The sequence below is a fragment of the Heloderma suspectum genome, chromosome 3, assembly GCF_057233095.1.
Source record: "Heloderma suspectum isolate Gila_16-S chromosome 3, 16-S_ref, whole genome shotgun sequence".
In the NCBI taxonomy this organism is placed as follows: domain Eukaryota; kingdom Metazoa; phylum Chordata; class Lepidosauria; order Squamata; family Helodermatidae; genus Heloderma; species Heloderma suspectum.
The window spans coordinates 281,234,743-281,254,256 of NC_139460.1; the positions used below are offsets into that span (position 1 = coordinate 281,234,743).

The following is a 19,514-nucleotide window of genomic DNA, read 5'->3' on the forward strand; positions in this document are numbered from 1 at the left end:
AACACAACTGCCTTGATGCTGGATTATCAGGTGGCACCTTTCACCAACTGTGATTTGGCTTCAGTCATCCTTGTTTTGGTAACTTAATATACTGACTACAACAATGTACTCTATGTGTGGCTGCCTTTGAAGTCAGCTCAGAAGCTTCACCTCACCTTTTGAAAAGGACTGTCCATGGGACACATGCCTCTTATGCTGGATCAACTGCACTGTCTGCCCATGTGCTTCTGGTACTTACTTCAAAGCACCGGCCATTACTTTCTAACAACCTACGCAGTCTGGAGCCTGCTTACCATAGGAAGCACTTACTTCCCTAGGTCCCTCTGCACTCCCTCAGATCGGTGTTCTTTGGCTTTTACAAAAGTGAGGATTGTGACAGCAGGGGATGCACCTTTGCTATGGTGGCCCCCATGCTCTGGAACATGCTACTACTGGAACCATGCTTAGTCACTCCCTTGCTAGCATCTCAGAAGTTAGCTAAAACCTAGCTTGTTAGGAAGATGTTTTGCGTTGGCTGAAGAAGACTTGTTTTTCTTCTTTATTGATATAGATCCAAAGCACCACACAGTGTTCTGCTCACACATGGGGGGCTTCAGCTCCCCTTTCCCAGCAGCAGCCTTCTGCACAGACACACCCCGCCCTGCTCCAAGGTCAGAGAGCCCTCTCCATAGAGGCACAAGGGCCTGCTGATGCTGTATGAGAAAACATTCCTACCCTGAAAATGGAAGCACATGGGAGGTTCTGGAACCCAGCCATTCTTTGGATTATTTTTATAGCTGTTTTAATAGATCATGGTTATTCATGGTTATAATTATTTTTATGATCTGATTTATATTATTTTATTTTGCTGTACTCTGCTTTGGATGCCACTTTAGCAACAGAGTATGCAGTACAGAAGTAAAAAATAAAATGTATCTCCCTTACAGAAGTTGGACTAGATCTCTGGGTCTGTGCATGTATACTCCTCTCGCATATGCAGAGGCACACAACAGCACAATCCACAGTGTGTTGGAGGAAGACCAGAAAGCCTACTTGAACAGGGCCATACAGCTGGGTGAAGCAACTTGCTTCAGGTGAAACAAAAGGGAGGATATATGACGGCAGGAATTAGTGTCCAACTGGCACAGCGAGACTTCTTGTACGTGTTGGCTCGGGGGCGGGGGAGGTTAGAGGGCACCATTTGGGCTCCACTTCAGGCAGTACGACATCTTGGGACCAGCACTGTACTTGAAGATGCTAAGTGGGACAGTTGTGGAAGAACAGTTTAAACAGGACTCAGTGAAGAAGCTCAATGGAATGCAAGAGAACAAATCAGAGGTGGGATCTAGAGTGCCCTACGTGCAAGCTGGGCAGAGAAAGAGTATATGCTGCCTTATGATTCCTTCCAAACAGTGCTACCCTCAATGAGTGTATTTCATTCAAAAACCCTTAATTGGCTTGTATTTATAAAACCCTGTATTAATAAAAACGCTTAATTGGCTACAATTTTATCACTTTTGTAATACTCACTGGAAAGATGTAGATTTTTCCATTCGGATAAGTTACTTCTGCTGCTTCAATACTAAGGGAGGAAAACAAGAAAACATGTTTAAAGTACAGGATACAGACGGCATGAATGTATTTACAATAGAAAGAGTTCATACTAACTCACGTGAACGGCTTCTGACAGTATTCACTGAACATTGTGACGAGGATATCGAGGACAATTTTTGCCTTAAAGACAGACAATATACCCACTTCTTAGATGAAGGTATGTGACATATGTTAAATACAAGGTTACAATATTAGTTCACAATGCAAAACCTAACCAGTGTATTCTTTTTCAGTAATAACAGCTTGCCCAAAAAGAGGTATGGGGGAAAACCACCCAACCCAATCCCCACAAGGCTAAAATCAACGGATTTGCATCCACAAGATGAGGTGGGTGGATGTCTAAGATGCTGCCAGAAGACCAAAGTTTTGAGTGGCCAAGGTCCCGAATGGATCATTGATCTAAAATTCAATTTCCAGAGGGACAAAGGTCAGTCCAGCCCTGCAGCACAACAACTGAATCCTACAATCCAGTGGCTTTAGAAATAGGCTCCTTTTGTTTTACCTATATTAACCTGAACGCTCACATCCACTTTGCTGAGAATATATTTTTTGGAGATTAATGTATGCAAGCAGTTACGGTTAGCTTCAAAGACGCATTATTTCCATTTTACTTTGAAAATCAGAATTATGCTTTTGTTCTACAATTTGTTTCTTTATCAAGCTTATTTACCTTGGTAAGATCTGTGGCTGTACATTCGATGAACACATTTCTGGTGTTAAGACCTATTTTTGTATGTTCCCCTAGAAAATACAGATACAGATATTTGAAGTCATTTGATGTTACAAAGGTTGACCTCTTATTTAAAATATAGATAGGCTCCTAGACCCTTCTATGACTTAGACAGCACCTTAGCTGAGTTACTAGCAAGCCTGATGACGCAATGTAACAAATATGCTTCTAGGCTAGGATCCAAGGGGACTTTTTAGGCATGTACAAGGGCTTGCAGGTGTTCAGCAGGGCTTCTTGCTCTCCCCTGCCCACAGCTGCTCATCCTGTACAACAGGATGTATAATAAACTTCCACTCAGTTCCAAGTGCAGAATAGCGCTCAGTTCCTGGACAGTGTACTGAGCTGTTGTCAGGAAGAGACTAAGAAAACACAGCTGTACAGACAAACTTACACATATAGTTTTGGGATCCAGGCCCTGGGAAAGAAGTCAGTGGAGAAGGGCATAACGTATTTGGTGGAAAGCTAGTATTTTCAAAACCACATGCATACACAACTTTTATAGCAAGATTTTGGTGTTAATTGCTGTTACCACATTTGTTTTTACAAACATGGTAGAGCCGGGTATTTAAAGCCAGCTGAAAACAACAGCAAATGTAATTCAAAATTAGTAGTACATGTTCTTCGGCAAGAAATCAAGGGTTAGAGTACACCTGACATGCACAGTCTTTGAGGATACATCAGTATTGCCTAAAGCTGGAAAATATATAAGAGAAAATATATAAGAGTAATATAAATATTACTAATCAATATTTCTCTAAAGACAAGGTGTTGTTTTTTAAGCACACGTAAATGGTGGGATTTCAAGAAACGATGATCAATCTTAAGATCAATCCCAAAAGTGTATGTTTTAAATATGCCATACAACTTAAGAGGCTGAACATCATGTGGATGACAGTCTGTCGTTAAGTGTTTTAGGGCACAATCCAATGCATGCTTAGACAGAAAGCAGTCCTACAACTCGCAGCATTCCCCAGCCAGCATGGCTCTCTGGGGAATGGTGGGACTTGTAGGAGTTTTTTTTCTGCCTGAGCATGCATAGAATTGCACCCTCAAGTGCTTTTAAAACTGTTTTGTTGTTGTTTACTGTATTTTACTGTTAATGCATTTTTACTGTGAACCATCCTGAGATATAACACATCTTGGGACATGTTATGTTTAAATCCGCTAAATAAAATTAATGTGAAATATTTTGAATGAGAACACTGAACAATTCAAGCTCACACATTGCTGGAAAGGTCAAAAATTGTTGAAATGATCTCACATCTGTGTTACATAGAGTAAAGAATACACTATCTCCCCCAACCCTGAATACCAAAATCTCCTTAACTTTTCAACTTTCTTCAGCAAGACTGTTCTTGGTTTTTAGCACTGCACAGTCCTAGTCAATATAAATTGTATTTAGGTTTCATCTGTTTTCCTCATTAAACCCTGTATTGAATTATTTCATCTGTAAATTAACACTTTTGTCCATATATTTTTGGTTTTTAAATACGAAGTACTTTAGAACATAGATGCAAAGAGGAAAAAGCAGCACAAGAGAAAAAAGTTGCCCACGTGAAGTTCATATGGAATCATATGGATTAACCACAAAGAGGTTTCAAATCCTTCCATGTCAATTCATCCCAGTACATCATGCACAAACAAGTTCCACTGAAACCAATAAGCCTTATTTCTACAAACCATCTTTAAGATTTCAGCACCATGCTCCCATGGCCCTCTATTGTAAAGGGAGATTGACTAGAATATAGATTCCCCCCCCGTTTTCCACAGTTGGAAATTAGGAAGCATCACATACTTATGTAATACTGCCTTAATAGATTGCAACCATGACTCCATAACATAGCAGAACAAAAACAAAAACACTAAACTTCTTTTTTAAATAAATGGAGGGAAGCTACTGAATTTGAGAACAATGTTCAGTACTAAAAGGATACAAGATAAAACTTATTACTTTAACTCAAAATAGTTGTAACTACCAACAAACTGAAATATTAACTGCTGTCCATGCCATTGGTTTTGGGAGTGAAACTTCTGAACCTCTTCAATACCATTCTAAAAATGGGCTCATAAAAATTTGGAGTCTTGGAACCGTTTCACACATTATATACACATTTTGAAGGATGCAGTCCTATAGGGACAGCTGGCCACCTCCGAACTTGGAGGCAACCAACTATCCAATGCAGGGCGGGCAGAGCATGGCGGGGATCTTCTCCTCCACACTCTGGCCACCCTGCATTTGCAGCTAGGCAGCCAATTTGGTTGTCTAGCTGGGGCGCCTCGGAGTGGGGGGAGGCCAGACGGCACATAGGAAGTGTCGTAACGGTGCTTCTGCCATCCCCGCCCCCAGGAATGCCCCCTCCCCCCCATGCTGCTCTTCTGAGCACAAAGCTGGGGATGAACTGTGCCTTCTATGAGGTGATGGGGGAGGGGGCGGGGAGGCAGTTTTCTGAGAACCGACCTCAAAGCGCTGGCTCTGAAGTTGGTCCCTGAAAACTGAAAAATCCAATGGCCATCTAGACGCTGTCTAGTGGCCATACGATTGCACCCTAAAAGAAGTCATAATGTTTTCAAAATTTTAAATTTTTAAACAAAAATATTACATTCCTTTTTCATTACAGATTCAAGACAATTAGAATTTGAGAATAGCTTTAAAAACAGTGTGTGAAGAGTTCCTCAGAGACAGAAAAGGCCACTATGTTCAAGGTAGGTTTAAATAAAGAGTGCTCTACCGGTATGAGCATAACAATAAACTTCACCAGACTATAGCAAGGGGGAAATATCATTCCAAGGCAGCAGTAAATTAAGACAAAAGTAGCAAAGAACAATCTTACCATTGATTATCGGTGGCATGGAAAGAACAACACCATTGCTATCATAGATAACTGGGTAAAGTGGTTCATTTTCAATAATATGTAGATAATGCTTAAGATGACTATCCATCTAAAACAAAGCATAAATTAATGTTTACCTTTCTTTCCTCAGAAGTTACAGCAAGTTTATCATCTCATAACTACAATATCATTATTTAAACAAAAAAGAAAACAATTTTAATGCTTCTAACAATACATGTTGGGGGCTGCCTGTTCGACTCCGTGGCCGTTAGTTTGTGGGGTCCCTCAAGGTTCTGTTCTGTCCCCCATGCAATTTAATATTTACATGAAACCGCTGGAAGAGGTTATCCAGAGTTTTGGAGTTCGGTGCCACCAATATGCTGATGACACCCAGCTCTACTACTCCTTTCCACCAGATTCCAAGGAAGCTGTTTCTGTCCTTAACCAGTGTTTGGCATCAGTAATGGACTGGATGAGGGAGAACAAATTGAAACTTAATCCAGACAGAGGTGCTCCTGGTTAGTCAAAAGATCAGGAAATAGGGATTTATCCTGTGTTGGATGGGGTTACACTCCCCCCGAAGATTCACGTTCGCAGTTTGGGGGTGCTCCTGGATTCAGCCCTAAGCCTGGATGCTCAGGTTTCAGTGGTGGCCAGGAGTGCTTTTGCACAGTTAAAACTAATGCGCCAACTGCACCCATTCCTGGGGATGTCTGATCTGGCCATGGTGACACATGCCTTAGTTACATCCCGTTTGGATCACTGCAACGCGCTCTACGTAGGGCTGCCTATGGAGAGCATTTGGAAATTGCAGTTGGTTCAAAGAGCTGCTGCCAGACTGTTGACCAGGCCTGGTTACAGGGAACATACAACTCCCTTGTTAAAACAGCTTCACTGGTTTCCAGTCTGTTTCCAGGCACAATTCAAACTGCTGGCTATGACCTATAAAGCCCTATATGGCTCTGGTCCAGGTTATCTGAAAGACCGTATCCTCCCTTATGAACCTGCCTGTGTCCTGAGATCTTCTGGGGAGGCCCTTTTCTCAGTCCCACCAAATGCCTGAAGGGGAATTTCCAGTTTTATCCATTGAGAGCATAAGCTATGGAAGCACTAATAGGCAATTAAAATTGTATATTTATGCTCACCACAGAAATACCAAATAACAAACCTATGACAATAGTTTAACCCAGACATTGCAGCAAACCATAATTAATGAAGCTTAGCTCCACTCATTATGGAGCTCCAAGGGGCATACACAGGGCTTCCAGGGGGCTTCCCATCAAGGCACTGACCAGACCCAGAGCTGCTTAGCTTCAGCAAAGTTGCTATACCACAGGCCTTCAGTTAAAGCCAGTTTTGGATATGAACCCAGGCAGCTAAGTGGGTTTGTAAACTCAAGTTTATCTTATCTATGGTTTGGATGTTTGAATGAATAAATCTTCCTCCTCAGACTGCAGCACTATGGAGACAGGAGAGAAGATATGAAGTCGAATGCTGAAAGGACAGACAAGCAGCTCTAAAGTATGGTTTTCCTCTTGAACATCTGGAAATGAAAAACCCAGCTTCATATAGTGTCTCAGCTGAGTCTGTATGATATACTGCAACAACGTAATTCCTAAGAGCCATATCATTCTCATCACAGGACTAATCCCTTTTGGTGCCAAAGCTAATGCAAAATGTCACTATCCAGAAAACTACTTTAGAGATGCTCAAGAGCAGCCTTCCCCAACATGGTGCCTTCCAGATGTTTATGACTACAACTCTCATCAGCCCAGCCAGTATGTCCAATGGTTAGCGTTGATAGGAGTCGTAGTCAACATATCTGGAGGGTACGAGGTTGGGGAAAGCTGCTCAAGAGCTTACATGTGTCCAGTGAGCTTTTGATATATTTTTTTTCTGTGTGCTAAACTATTTTCAAAAACTCTTTGCACTTCTAAAGTGATATTTATTTCTTTGTGGTATGGAGAGCTGATTGAGAAACAAAACTACATGCAGAGAACAAGTTGCATGATTCTCTAGACCGTGAACAGTGTATCTCTACTAACATTTGCAGTCCTTCTAGAAACCCCGCTTACTGGTTTGAAGGCACCTACCTTGTACAGATCCATGATTTCAGAAGCACTGTACTCCTTGTCCTGATTCAAGGGCTTGAATTTAATTTCAGATGGTGGTTTAGCTGTATATTTAAATGGGCCAGAGATTGTGTCTAGATCATGGGTACCAATTGCAACTAATGATCTTTTCCTAAAAGGAAAACAAGACAAATAAGTAATGAAGATTAAGGCCACACTTGAAATTCCCATTAAATAGCACACTGATGAAAGATCAGGTGCAGAACCTTTACAGAAATATTGGTCACAGGGAGAGCAATCCCATGGCCCCTAGACAGCATCTAGGGTGCCATAGGACAGTTCGGATTCCTGGATCCGAAGTCAGAGTCCAAGATCCCCGCCCCATCTCCTACCCCCTCACAGCCAGCATGGAGAGAACCACGCCGGTTGCCTCTCTGAGGTTGAAAGTGACCTTGAAGGGAAAGTAAAGGGGGCACTGTCGTGGGCAGAAAGGGGAGGAGACTAGGGAGGCTGGCTTACAAGGAATCCTCTGGCCTCCCCAGCCTCCTTCCCTCCTGCTTCTCGATGCCTGTGTAGCTGAAATATAGAGCGGGAGGAGTGTGAAGGCAAAGATCACCTCTGTACTCCTTCTGCTTTGCATACGATGCCTGTCAGCCTCCGAGTTCAGAGGCTGACAGGCATCCGGATAGGACTGCTTCCTTAACTTAGTGCTCCAGGTATAATAAATGAACTTCCAATGTTACACAATAAAATGCATATCAAGTGTGACTTTTTATCCAAGAAGCTTCTTCAATTATAGTTATAGTAAAATTTATTATTTTACAACTAAGTGCTTAAAAATAAAATGGAAATCGCATCTCAAAATACTGCTTAAGAACATTTCCATTACTAAGTATACTATCTCTTTCAATATGCAAATCACCACTGCTACAAAACATTGCTTGATATTTCATAAGAAAAACCCCAATGTACTTGCTTGATTGAATGCATTTTTACCAACTAACCTGCATATATTCTGATGTAGTTTTTCTTGTAGGTCAATGAAGCTATCATAGCGGTCCTTGACAAAAGTAATGTTACGAAGAACTGCAGCCACAGCATAAGGACGGACATGGGTAGTCTGCAATGTAAAAGGGTACAATTATAGGCTGCAGACACAGTGTTTTATGACATTAAATCTTCACTTTAAACAAAACAAAAATCCCTAATATTTCAACAAAACATGATCAAGTAGCAGGAAGAGATTGACCAAGATGCAAGGAACCATGGAATTAGTTCTGCAAGCCCATGAAGACTTTAGATTTGTTTTTATCATACACTAGCACCCTCTCCCCCAACCTGCCACCCATACCACACGATACACGAGTTCTGAAATTGAGGAGGGTTTCAAAAGCATATTGTGATATGGCATGGAAATCCACTGTTCAAAGATTTAAAAGTGAAAATTTCCACTGGGCATGAGCTTATAAAACTCTTTGGATTCCAGCCTTTGACTCTTGCCAATATTCACAGCGAAGGGTGTCCAGATTAATTTAAATTTTAAAAAGAAAACACTGTTACAGTTAGGTAGGTTGTAACTACATCGAAAATCACCTAAGAATTTTATCAGGCCAGAGGGCTCTTGATAATTTGAACACTTATTTAGGGTGCAATCCTATCCAGATAGTCAGCAGCCTCCGAACTCGGAGCCTGCTGAGTATCCAGTACAGGGCAGAAGAGCAGTGGCTCCACGTTCCAGCTGCCCAGCATTACTGCTAGATGGGCGTTTTCGCCCGTCTAGCAGCAGCACCTTGGAGGGGGAGAAAAAGAGGCTGGGGCAGCCATGGGAAATGGCATAATATAGGTGCCCCAGTCTACTCCCCTCCCTGCCCACAGGAGCCGCCCCCCTTTTCCCTGTCTCCACCCTCCATTTTCCAAGTGCAGAGAGGTAGCCAGTGCAGCTCGCTCTGCACCGGCTACAAGGGGGATGAGGAGGGGTGGGGAGCACAGTTTCCCGGCTCGGAGCCCTGTCTCCAAACCCGGAGCCAAGAAATCGAACTATTCTATGCCTCCCCAAACGCTGTCTGGTGGGCATAGGATTGTACTCTTAAACACAATGAAAATGAACTGCATAAAATCTCTTTGGATTTTCCAACACAGAATTGAGAGAACAACACTCCTACAGTGTCACTTTCATAAGTTCTAGCATGAGACTCAAGAATCAGTTGTTTGGATACTGCTGCCACTTATTGGCCATTTCAAAATGGAATTATCCTTTAAGCAAGTGTATTGCCCAAGAAAGAAGTTGATTGGATGAGTGAGCCGGGGGGGGGGGGGGGGATTCCTTTAATTTTGGTAGTACAAGAAGTGTCCTCTCACAGCTGTAGTCTGGAAGATACATGGCATGAAAACTCTAGAACTCTAGTACCAAAAACTCTAGTACTGCCAACTCTATGTTTTGCTTTAAAACAAATAACCTCTGTTTACAGTTTCTAAAGAGGAAGCCTGTGGACGATTCAATTGCCAGTGACCTCTTTCAGTCCACAGGCTGTTTGTAACCATCCAATGAATTCTGATGCGATTATGAACTCACACACTCTCTCAACGCCCACAAAAAACAAGTGACCAACATATCTGAAAAAAATACACTTACAGTCACAGAAAAAGCACCACTGGTTACAATGAAATCAAAATGAACAGCAATAGCCATGCTTGTTAAGCCTAGCCCTACCTCTAACAAAATTAAGCTCAAGAACAATTATGGCAAATACATATAGTTGATCTATGCATCATGCTGACATAGAGTTGAGTTTTATTTACCTCTTCAGTGATTGTAAGCCTTTGTATTTCACCACTGGGGGGCAAGATCTTTTTGTATCGTGGGGCCCTTATTCTAAAACATTAAGAAGAGAGAGGTACATTTGTAACATTAAAGGAAATTTTACATACAGACTAGAGTAGGGGCACTGGACCATGCTCTCTTGAATCCACCTTTTCTCTAACCAGTGCACATAGCATTCTGCCTCCTTCCCATCAGCCTCTCACCTACACACATAGGACAAGACTGGATTGTGCCTTAAATATTTTAAATAGCACCAAATATTTATTTTACTGTCATTTAATATTTTGAAAGCATCAAGCTCAACTGGACACACCCGTACTTTTTTGTTGTTGCTGAAAATAATTAAAATACATCAGTGTTCTATAGAGCTGTATGAATTGTGAACGCTCCCACTCCAAGTGTGCATTCCATTCTCCCATGCGTAAAAGATTGCTGTTCAAAATTTTTTTAAAAAACGCACAACAAACACCTAGAACTGCATATCAAATCCCAATTGCTGATTGACCACAACATGGAACCAACCATCTCTTTGGCAAATCCAACACCCCTGACACAGCTGATTGCCTGTTTGGGGAGCTATGGGTTGGGTGGGGATCATGAACTGAGGCACTCCTTCAACTCTCAGGTGATTGCAACTGCGAAAGGTGATACTGCCAACCATTGTTTGGCAAATAAGGAGAGATGTCAGTACAGCCCACAATTGCAGGAAAGAATCTGGGGACTGGGCCCTCATTATCTTATGTGCACCATTTGGATCACTCCAAAATGGAGAGGAGGCAGCCTTGGGTTCTTTGCAAGGGGAAAAAGGCAGAATATAAATGCAATAAATCAGAAGAAGGAGGAGTTGGGGTTGTTATTAAAGGGCATTTTTAAATAAGGCTGCAATCCTATGCACGCTTACTTGAGAATAAGTCTTGAATGAATTGGAACTGAATTCACAGAAAACATGCATAAGATTGGATGCATGTCTGGGACAGTCTAAAATAGTTACAACTGACAGAACACTATTTTGCAGTAAAGTATGCTTAAAAAGAAACATCCAGCAAAGAGAAATTACACAAACCGAAAGTAAAGCAAATCATCTGAATTTCTAATCATCCTGAACTTCTCATTCAAATTAGGGAAAGAGAGAATAAAGTGTTACTTTTACATCCAGAGTATGTGTACAAATCATTCAATTGCTTTCTAATGAATTGCAAGTTTTGCTCGCTTAAGGCAATTCATTTACTCTCATCTTAAAGTGTTTCATCTGGCTGCTTAGTAGTAAACCCATGACTAATACAGGTTAGCAACTACCTAAATATAACATTCCCAAATGCCACATTACCTCTCTTTAAAGACCTGAAGACCTCTGACTAGACCTTCTAAACAAAGAAGATCATACCGGTTAGCAGGAACATCAATTTTATAGAGAACGATGTCTGAAGCACCCTCTGCTTTCCCATCACCTTTCTCTTTGCTTATGATGTCCTTCTCGGAAGTCTGAAATGAAACAAATATACTTTACAGAAAGTGCATATCAGAAACTGTGCACTTCGAAAAAAATATACATAAATGGGGAAATAATATGAGTTGCTTAATATGCTTTCATACACAAGCAGACACCTAAAGAAATAGTTTAAGCTTAACTTTTGAAAATTAAAGAAGTATACCAGTCAGAGACAGCCCAACTATTTTGATGTCTGGGAGTGAGGACAGACAGTTCCCGGAAAGCTGAACAGGGTATTGAGGACTTGGGGAAGGACGTCTAGAATAAATAGTAATTGCTTGGAGGCTTCACTAGAATAATAAGCCATTTACAGAACTGGATCCTAGGGATGCAGGAAGAAAACTTTGTAGGACAGCAGCTGGATTACACCACACACACTAGATCTTGAGTAGCTTTACAAGAATATAAGGTAATAACAAATACTTACAATTTCATCAAGTTCCAAACCAAATTCAAAGCAAAGTTCATCAAATTCTTCATCCGCTGAAAAGAAATTCCCCTGATTAGTTCTCGCCTGTGTTAAAATTTACAAGAAGTCAAAAATATTCAGTCCTTTTGAAAAGAGTAACTGATTCTATCTTGGCATTTAATTAGAAGTTATTTCAGAAGTAGTTTCAGGTATTGAGCAATATAGAAATGTAATAAATAGATAAATATTGACAGAGGTGGCCAGAAAGTGATAGGAAAAGACCAAAGTTTGTTAAGTAGTTCATTTGACAGTGCTACTCTTCTTGTTTTAACCTATTTTATAGTTGTAATTAGATAATGTTTAAATAACCAAGACTACTAATGTCATAGTTCAACATTTCTTTGCCAGCATGATAATTTGGCATTTTGCTTACAAATTGCTAATTGACAACAGGTATTCTTCCTTGTTATATGTAATTTTATAAAAGCAAACATCTCAATTGTGTTCCTCTTCTGCTCTTTTTCACCTGTTCATGATACCAATCTCATTTATTTTCTGTGCCCTGTTGATTCCTTCTGTCTCTTAGTTCTCCTTCAACTCCCAACCTGTACATTTCTGGAGGATCAAACTGTGCCCCAATCAGACTCTCCAAAGCCCCCTTTCAACAATACAATAGCCGTCCTGTATAGAACCATGGGGGGGGGGGCAGAGAAGGGGGAAAATAGCTTTTAAAAGGCATAACAAGCGCACAGGGGTAGAGCAGTGCACTTTCCAAAGGAGTTTAACACACAACTATGGAAGTGCTCTTGGGAAAAGAGTAGCCTTGCTACTATTTGACACTTTAGGGGTGCAATCCTATGGCTACTAGTCAGTGGCTAGATGGCCACAGGATTGGTGAGTTCCCAGGGACCGACCTCCAAGCCTGCACTCCAAGGTTGGATCTCAGAGAACTGATCTCCACCCCTCCTGTGCCACCTCGTAGGCAGCACGGATTGGCCTCGTGCTCAGAAGAGCAGCGCGGAGCAGGGGAAATGGAGCATACCTGGGGGTGGGGCGGTCGGAAGTGCAGGTACGACACTTCCTATGTGTCATCCAGCCTTTCCACCCCGCGCTCTGAAGTCCTGCAGCTAGACTGCCAAAATTGGCTGTCTAGCTGCAAAAACAGGGTGGTGGGAGCACAGAGGAGATGCACTCCTCACCACTCTTGCCCTGCAGTGGATAGGCGGTTGCCCCCGGGTTCGCAGGTGACGGTCAATCCCCATAGGATTGCTCCCTAAAGCAGCCTTCCCCAACCTGGAGCTCTCCCGATGTGTTGGATGGCAACTCCCATCATCCCCAGCCGGCATGCTTTAAACTTGGCTAGTTAGACTCTCCTGCATTTGAAACACACAATGAAAATACACATAGGCACCAAAGTCATGAGAACTTGAACCCTTATCAAAGCACATCAGGCAGTTCTTTTCAGTCAGTGATGCCTCACCATTTGCCAGGTGTTAGAATTACTGCCCACTGAAAAACACCAGTGCAGTAGTGCCTCCTTGCATCAAACAAGGAATTAGACTAGATCAGAGATTGGCTTGATTATTAGGACTACAGGTGGTGGTGCAGCTGGACCTTGGGATCAAAGTCCAGGGCCCCACAGGGGCCCCAATCTCCACCCTAGTAGCAGCACTGATGAAGGCAACAGGGCAACAGAAGCAAGACCTAGTTTATTCCAGCCGTGGTGCTATAAATCAAGTGAGTTTAAATTGTGAAGCTATTTCAGAGTATTTCTTAAAAAAAAAAAAACCCAAAAAACTAGCATTGGCTAACACTTTTTTAGTTGTTGTTGGATTGGGGTATTTTTGGTTTTGTTCTAACATAACAAGACTGCAGAAACAAGGGGGGTAGGAGAAATGTGAGTTGTGCTTCTTACAACTGTGGTAATATACATGGCCATATAATGGGGGCATAAGTCCATTAAGGGCGCAATCCTATGCACGTTTAGACAGCAATGAGTCCTACAACTCCCAGCATTCCCCAGCCAGCATGGCTGGTTGGGGAATGCTGGGAGTTGTAGGACTTCTTTCTGTCTAAACGTGCATAGGATTACGCCCTAAATCCAGGCTCTAAAATTACCTATCCGCACCACTGGCTACAGGATAGACTAAATCCTACCTACAGACGTTTCCTTTCCAGGATTAGAGTGACCAAGTGCCCACTTTTACAGAGGACAGTTCTCTATTTGAAGGACTGCTAAAGGACCACACTCTGTTTGAAGGCATTCTCTATTTGAAAGGCTGTCTTTGTTGTTCAATTCCAGTTTAAAAATAATGAACCATAAGTACTGTTGCCCATCACCAGTTAGCACCTGGACAGTAGACCGAACAGGCAGGCACACAGGTCACCTGTCAGTCTTCCACACTATGGTGAGATGCACTGTATTTCTATTTAAATCATAATAACTATTTCTGAATGTGCATCCGTACATATAAATGAGCATATAAAAATGTTATGCAAATCGCTGTCCTCTGTGGTCCTCTTTTGGGGCGACTTTGGTCACCCTACTTCCCTACCGATCCCTCAGGCCCGTGAAGGCGCATATCCTGGGCATTCCTGCAGCCCTCCTCTCCCACCTCCTCGCCTCCAGGGTCCCCAAGCAGTGCGCCCAGCGTTCGTCTAACTTAAGTGCCATCCATTTAAACGGATCTACTCTCCATGGGGCTAACATGGGCCTCAGCCCCAAGCACCCTTCGCGCAGGCCGTTCGTCCGTCCCCCCCTTACTGTAAGTCCTTCCCAACGCTTGGAAAAGCAACTCCCGCTTCACGCTGACAGTCGGCATGGCTCGGAAAACAGAACCGCTCTCACAGCGCCCCCACGGCGCATGCGCCACGCGCACGTTTAGCGAAGAAGGCCCCTTCGCAGGGTCGGCGCCGGCCCTCAGTTGTCAATGGCTTCTGTCCAAACTGCTGCCTGATCCAATGCTGCCCATCTGACGCCCTGCTGGCTCGTCTTTCTCGCTCAGAAGCATAAACCTGGCATAAAGGTCGTCGAGACACTCAGTCATTCCTATGGTGCCTAGTCCGGCAGGCAGAAACTTGCCGAAAATTTGGGAAATATTTGATCAGGCATATTTACGACAGCTCAAACACAGAAGGTTACATCAGCCGGAGCAAAGGAGCGGGGGGGGGGGGGAATATTCTCCGTTCCATAGACTTACGTTGAGGAAGAAAAGATTAAAGTAACACACTCCCATTGACTTCCGGTCTCATTTAGCACCGCCTTCAGCGATCTGTCAAGAGGACTACGTGTCCGCATGCGAGTCATATAAAAGGTTTTTTTTCCACAGTGGTGGCTGGTGGCTCCGATTTCGGTGGGGCTGTAAGACCATTCTGGGTTTCAGTCAGAACTAGCCAGAACTCTAAAGGAGCTATCCAAGGTTCTGAAACTATTTGGGGCTAGGATTTGGCACCGTGGATAGCTCCTTTGGAGTTCTGGCTGGTTCTGACTAAAACCCAGAATGGACCCACAGCCCTACCAAAATCGGAGCCACCAGCCACCACTGAAATCTCTCTCTCTCTCTCTCTCTCTCTCTCTCTCTCTCTGAAAAACTTGACATTTTCCCAAGTCTGCCAGTGACGCCCTTTTGTATGTGGATGGTGCAGTTTTGGCTACGTGAGAATGTCATAAGCCAGGCTTTCTCAGACTGATCCTCTGAGCTCAGTCTCCCCCCCCCCCGTCCCCGCTCCCCGCTCCCCGCTCCCCGCTCCCATATCAACATAGTACCTCTCAGCTTCTTTCTCTCACACCCCACCCACACCTGGAGACAATAACACTGGAGAGTTTATTTCTACTTTCCTGCTGCAGGAAGCATTTGCAAGGCACTCCTAACATTTCTTAAACACATTAAACTGTTTTAAAAACGTGAGTTTTAAAAAGCATAAACTTCTTTCTTCCCTTCTGCTTTTTGCTGAGGTGAATACATTGCTGCTGTCAAATCAGTATAACAGTAAAGTCATGAGGCTGAAGTTAGTTCCCAGTTCCTTCGTTTATCCTGGATTTCTCCCCAGTAGTAAGACATAGCCATGGCATCAAAAATAACTAGGAAATCCCAGCTTCAGGCAACGGTCCAATGGACCAATGGTCTGACAGTGTAAGACAGCTTCCTATGAAGTACACTCGATAGAAATCGATAGGGCTTTCTTACAAATGCAGAGAAAGTTCATCCTGTGATAGCTCTGGAAATTCAGTGTTGTTATGGTGATGGTATTTCCTGAAATCTGCAGACAGCAAGTAGTATTTAGCCCAATCCTTCTACTACTGCTGACAAAGGGTGTTGTTGTTTTTAAAGCATGCATTCTGCTTCATGGTAAACCGGCAGAAACATTGTGCGTTTACCATGCTGTGTAGATGGCATTTCTGCGTATTTGTAAAAAAGATCCATTGATTTCAGTGGCACTTCTGCCATAAGAAGCAGACTTGTACCAAGCCAGACTATTGGTCCAGATAGCTCAGTATTCTACACGGACTGGTGGCAGCAGCTCCAGGCTTTCAGACAAGAATCTTTCTGAGCCTTACTGGGAGATGCTGGAGAATGAACCTAGGACCATATGCGTGCAAAGCATGTGCTCTACCACTGAACGATGGCCCATTAACCCCTCCAAGTAATGCTGTAGTTCTAATCACATTTATCAGGGAGTAATTGAAGTTGGGCCTACAGCTGAGTAAACCTGGTTAGGATTGTGTTGTAAGTGGGTTCACAATTGGGCAACCACATTTATAAATTAGGTTGCCATTTCTGGTTCTAGGCTTTCCCTAATATCTGCCCAGTCCATCTCTAAGGAGATCTGCACATTAGGAACCACACGCATAAACTAGTTATACAGTAGGATGCATTTCTGGGTATGGATACCATTTATTTACATTGTAGCAACTTCCAAAGAGCTACCTACTTTAGTCTAGGGGAGCAAAAATGACAGAGTTTTGTGGCACCTTAAAGACTAACACATTTATGATGGCAGAAGCTTTCGTGGACTAGAGTCGACTTGATCTGATGCATCTGCTCAATGCAAGTCTACGAAAGCTTCTGCCGTCATAAATGTGTTTGTCTGTAAGATGCCACAAGACTTTGTTATTGATTTACTATATATTGGTTTCAACTCTATGCTCTCTACACACATTCTGACACTTCATGCTTAAATGTGGCTTAGTGGTTAAGACGCTGAACTGCAGACTGGAAGGTTGGCAGGTCAGCAGTTCGAGACCCGAGTGCTGCGTGACAGAGTGAGCTCCTGTCTTCAGTCCTAGCTTCTGCCAACCTAGCAGTTCGAAAGCAAGAAATTGCAAGTAGATAAATAGGTACCGCCTCGGCGGCAAAGGTAACAGCGTTCCGTGCACCTCGGTGTTCAGTCATGCCGGCCACATGACCACAGAAGCATTTTCGGACAGCGCTGGCTCTTCGCCTTAGAAACGGGGATGAGCACCTCACCCTAGAGTCGGACACGACTGGTTGGGGACACCTTTACCTTTTTAGAGCAGAATGAGATGATCAAACTAAAAAGAAAAGAAAAACAAAACCTATGGGAATGATCCAGATTCCACTGGAAGGTGAAGAGAAGTAGAAGCAAGGAATGAAAATGTGGCTGGCTGGCTAGCAGAAGAATGCACAATTGGAAAGGAGTTGGCCAGTGCAGGAAATTTAACATTCCTTCTTGCCTGAGGTCAGGTGTGTTGATCAGTAGCAGAAGAGAACTGTGTAAACATCAGCTCTGGGGTGAGTGGCAGTGGTGAGGATAGAATTTCCTGTGTTGGAAATCCTTTTCCTTTCCAGTTTTCTCCCTCCAACCCCAGCCACCACCTCTCTGCTCCCAGCTGACTTGACCCTCCTAAGCCAGGAGTTTCTGGATGTTTACTAACTGAATGTTTTATTGCAGCTTCCCCAACCTGGTGCCCTCCAGGTGTGTTGGCTGGGGATGCTGGGAGTTGTAGTCCAACTCCCAACTCTGGAGGGCACCAAGTTGGGGAAGGCTGGTTCTTTGGAATATTCTATCCAAGGCCATTACTTACCCAAGTTGGAGATTGCATCACTTCTAAGTGAGATTGTTCTAGGTGTTCCAGTGTAACTTTGGAACCGTGATTGGATTTAAAGATAATTTCTTACTTAAGAAAATGTTCCCAAAGTAAAATGCAAATAAGTTGTGAAACACCATGTGTTCCCACATTTCCTATTAATCCAGGGAGAGGGAAATCAAAAAGGAATCCATAGCTGGGCAAATTGAGTTACACCGACATGTAACATCCTTCACACTGAGCTTTTATCCTGCGATTGAGATTGCTCCCTCACGGAAGTTTGCGGGCTCTTTACATGATGCCATGACCCTCCTGCACTAAATGCCCTTTGTTCCGTTTTTAAACAGATCGCAGATAATGAGCTATCAAATTACCCCGTTGTGTTCCTCTTCAGTTTCCTCCGTGACTTAAAGCGGCAAGAAGAGGACCGAGATCAATGAAAAATAGTGGAAGACTCAGATGAGGGGAGAAGGGGGGGGGAAGGGGCTGGGGGGAAAGGAAGCAGGTGAAAAAGGGAGCTGTTGTGATCCTGCATTTAAAATGGAAGCAGAAAGCCCCATTTTAAATGCAAGATGTTAGGCTGGTGTAGAGATGCCCTGAGAGCATTACTCCTTCTACAAACCACGACCAGCCATTGTGAACGTAACTGTGAACAGACAGTCCTCTGCTAGCTTCTTGTGTATATGTGCTTGCATAACAATTTCAGTAAATCTATAGCTGCTTTGATCCATGGAACAGTATCTGGGCATATTTGTTCTCCACAAACAGTAGTTGCAGAGCTCAGGGTCAGGGCAACACAAGCTGGGTTTTTGTTTTGAAACAACCCCTCAGAGTCCACCTTCCTTAAGAACATAAGACAAGCCATGCTGGACCACACTGAAGCTCCACTTTGTCCAGCATTTTGTTCACACAGTGGCCAACCAGCTGCCTGTGGGAAAGTTGGACATAACTGCAATAGCATCCTCCTGGTTGTGCTCCCCAGCATACTGCCTCTGATAGTGGAGGTACCATATACCTATCAGGACTAGTAGCCATTGATAGCCTTATCCTCCAAGAATCTGTCTAACCCCCTTTTAAAGCCATCCAAATTGGTGACCATCACTACAACATGTGGTGATGAATTCCATAGTTTAGCTATTCACTGTGTGAAGAAGTACTTCCTTTTATCTGTCCTGAATCTCCTACCAATCAGGTTCATTGGATAACCTCGGGTCCTCGTATTATGAGAGAGGAAGAAAAATGTCTCCCTGTTCACTTTTTTCACTCCATGCATAATTTTGTACACCTCTATCATGGCTCCCCTTATTCACCCTTTTTGTAAACTTAATAGTCCCAGATGATGTAACCTTTTCTCCTAGGAGAGTTGCTCCAGCCCCTTGATCATTTTAGTTGCATTTTTCTGCCCCTTCTCCAACTCTACAATACTTTTAGGTGTGGTGATCAGAACTGTACACAGTATTCTAAGCATGGTTGCACCATAGATTTGTATAAGGGAAATATGATCATGGCAGTTTTATTTT

General features: G+C 43.1%; 1 protein-coding gene across 11 annotated transcripts in view; it reads right to left on the minus strand.

Annotated features, from left to right (window-relative positions):
• FARSB (phenylalanyl-tRNA synthetase subunit beta) overlaps positions 1–14,811 on the minus strand; it is a 46,169-nt gene extending 31,358 nt beyond the window's left edge. For all 11 annotated transcript variants that reach the window (XR_014789579.1, XR_014789578.1, XM_084847108.1 and 8 more), the window contains exons 1-10: positions 14,710–14,811; positions 11,964–12,019; positions 11,375–11,529; positions 10,026–10,098; positions 8,231–8,346; positions 7,248–7,398; positions 5,155–5,263; positions 2,264–2,334; positions 1,652–1,713; positions 1,510–1,561 (exon numbers count right to left, since the gene is read on the minus strand). Coding sequence is in view for 9 of the 11 variants with exons in the window: in XM_084847108.1 (XP_084703234.1) it covers positions 1,510–1,561; positions 1,652–1,713; positions 2,264–2,334; positions 5,155–5,263; positions 7,248–7,398; positions 8,231–8,346; positions 10,026–10,098; positions 11,375–11,529; positions 11,964–12,019; positions 14,710–14,767 (903 nt within the window). In the remaining 2 variants the exon portion in view is untranslated. The remainder of the gene's footprint in view (positions 1–1,509; positions 1,562–1,651; positions 1,714–2,263; positions 2,335–5,154; positions 5,264–7,247; positions 7,399–8,230; positions 8,347–10,025; positions 10,099–11,374; positions 11,530–11,963; positions 12,020–14,709) is intronic.
• Positions 14,812–19,514: the final 4,703 nt, after the last annotated feature.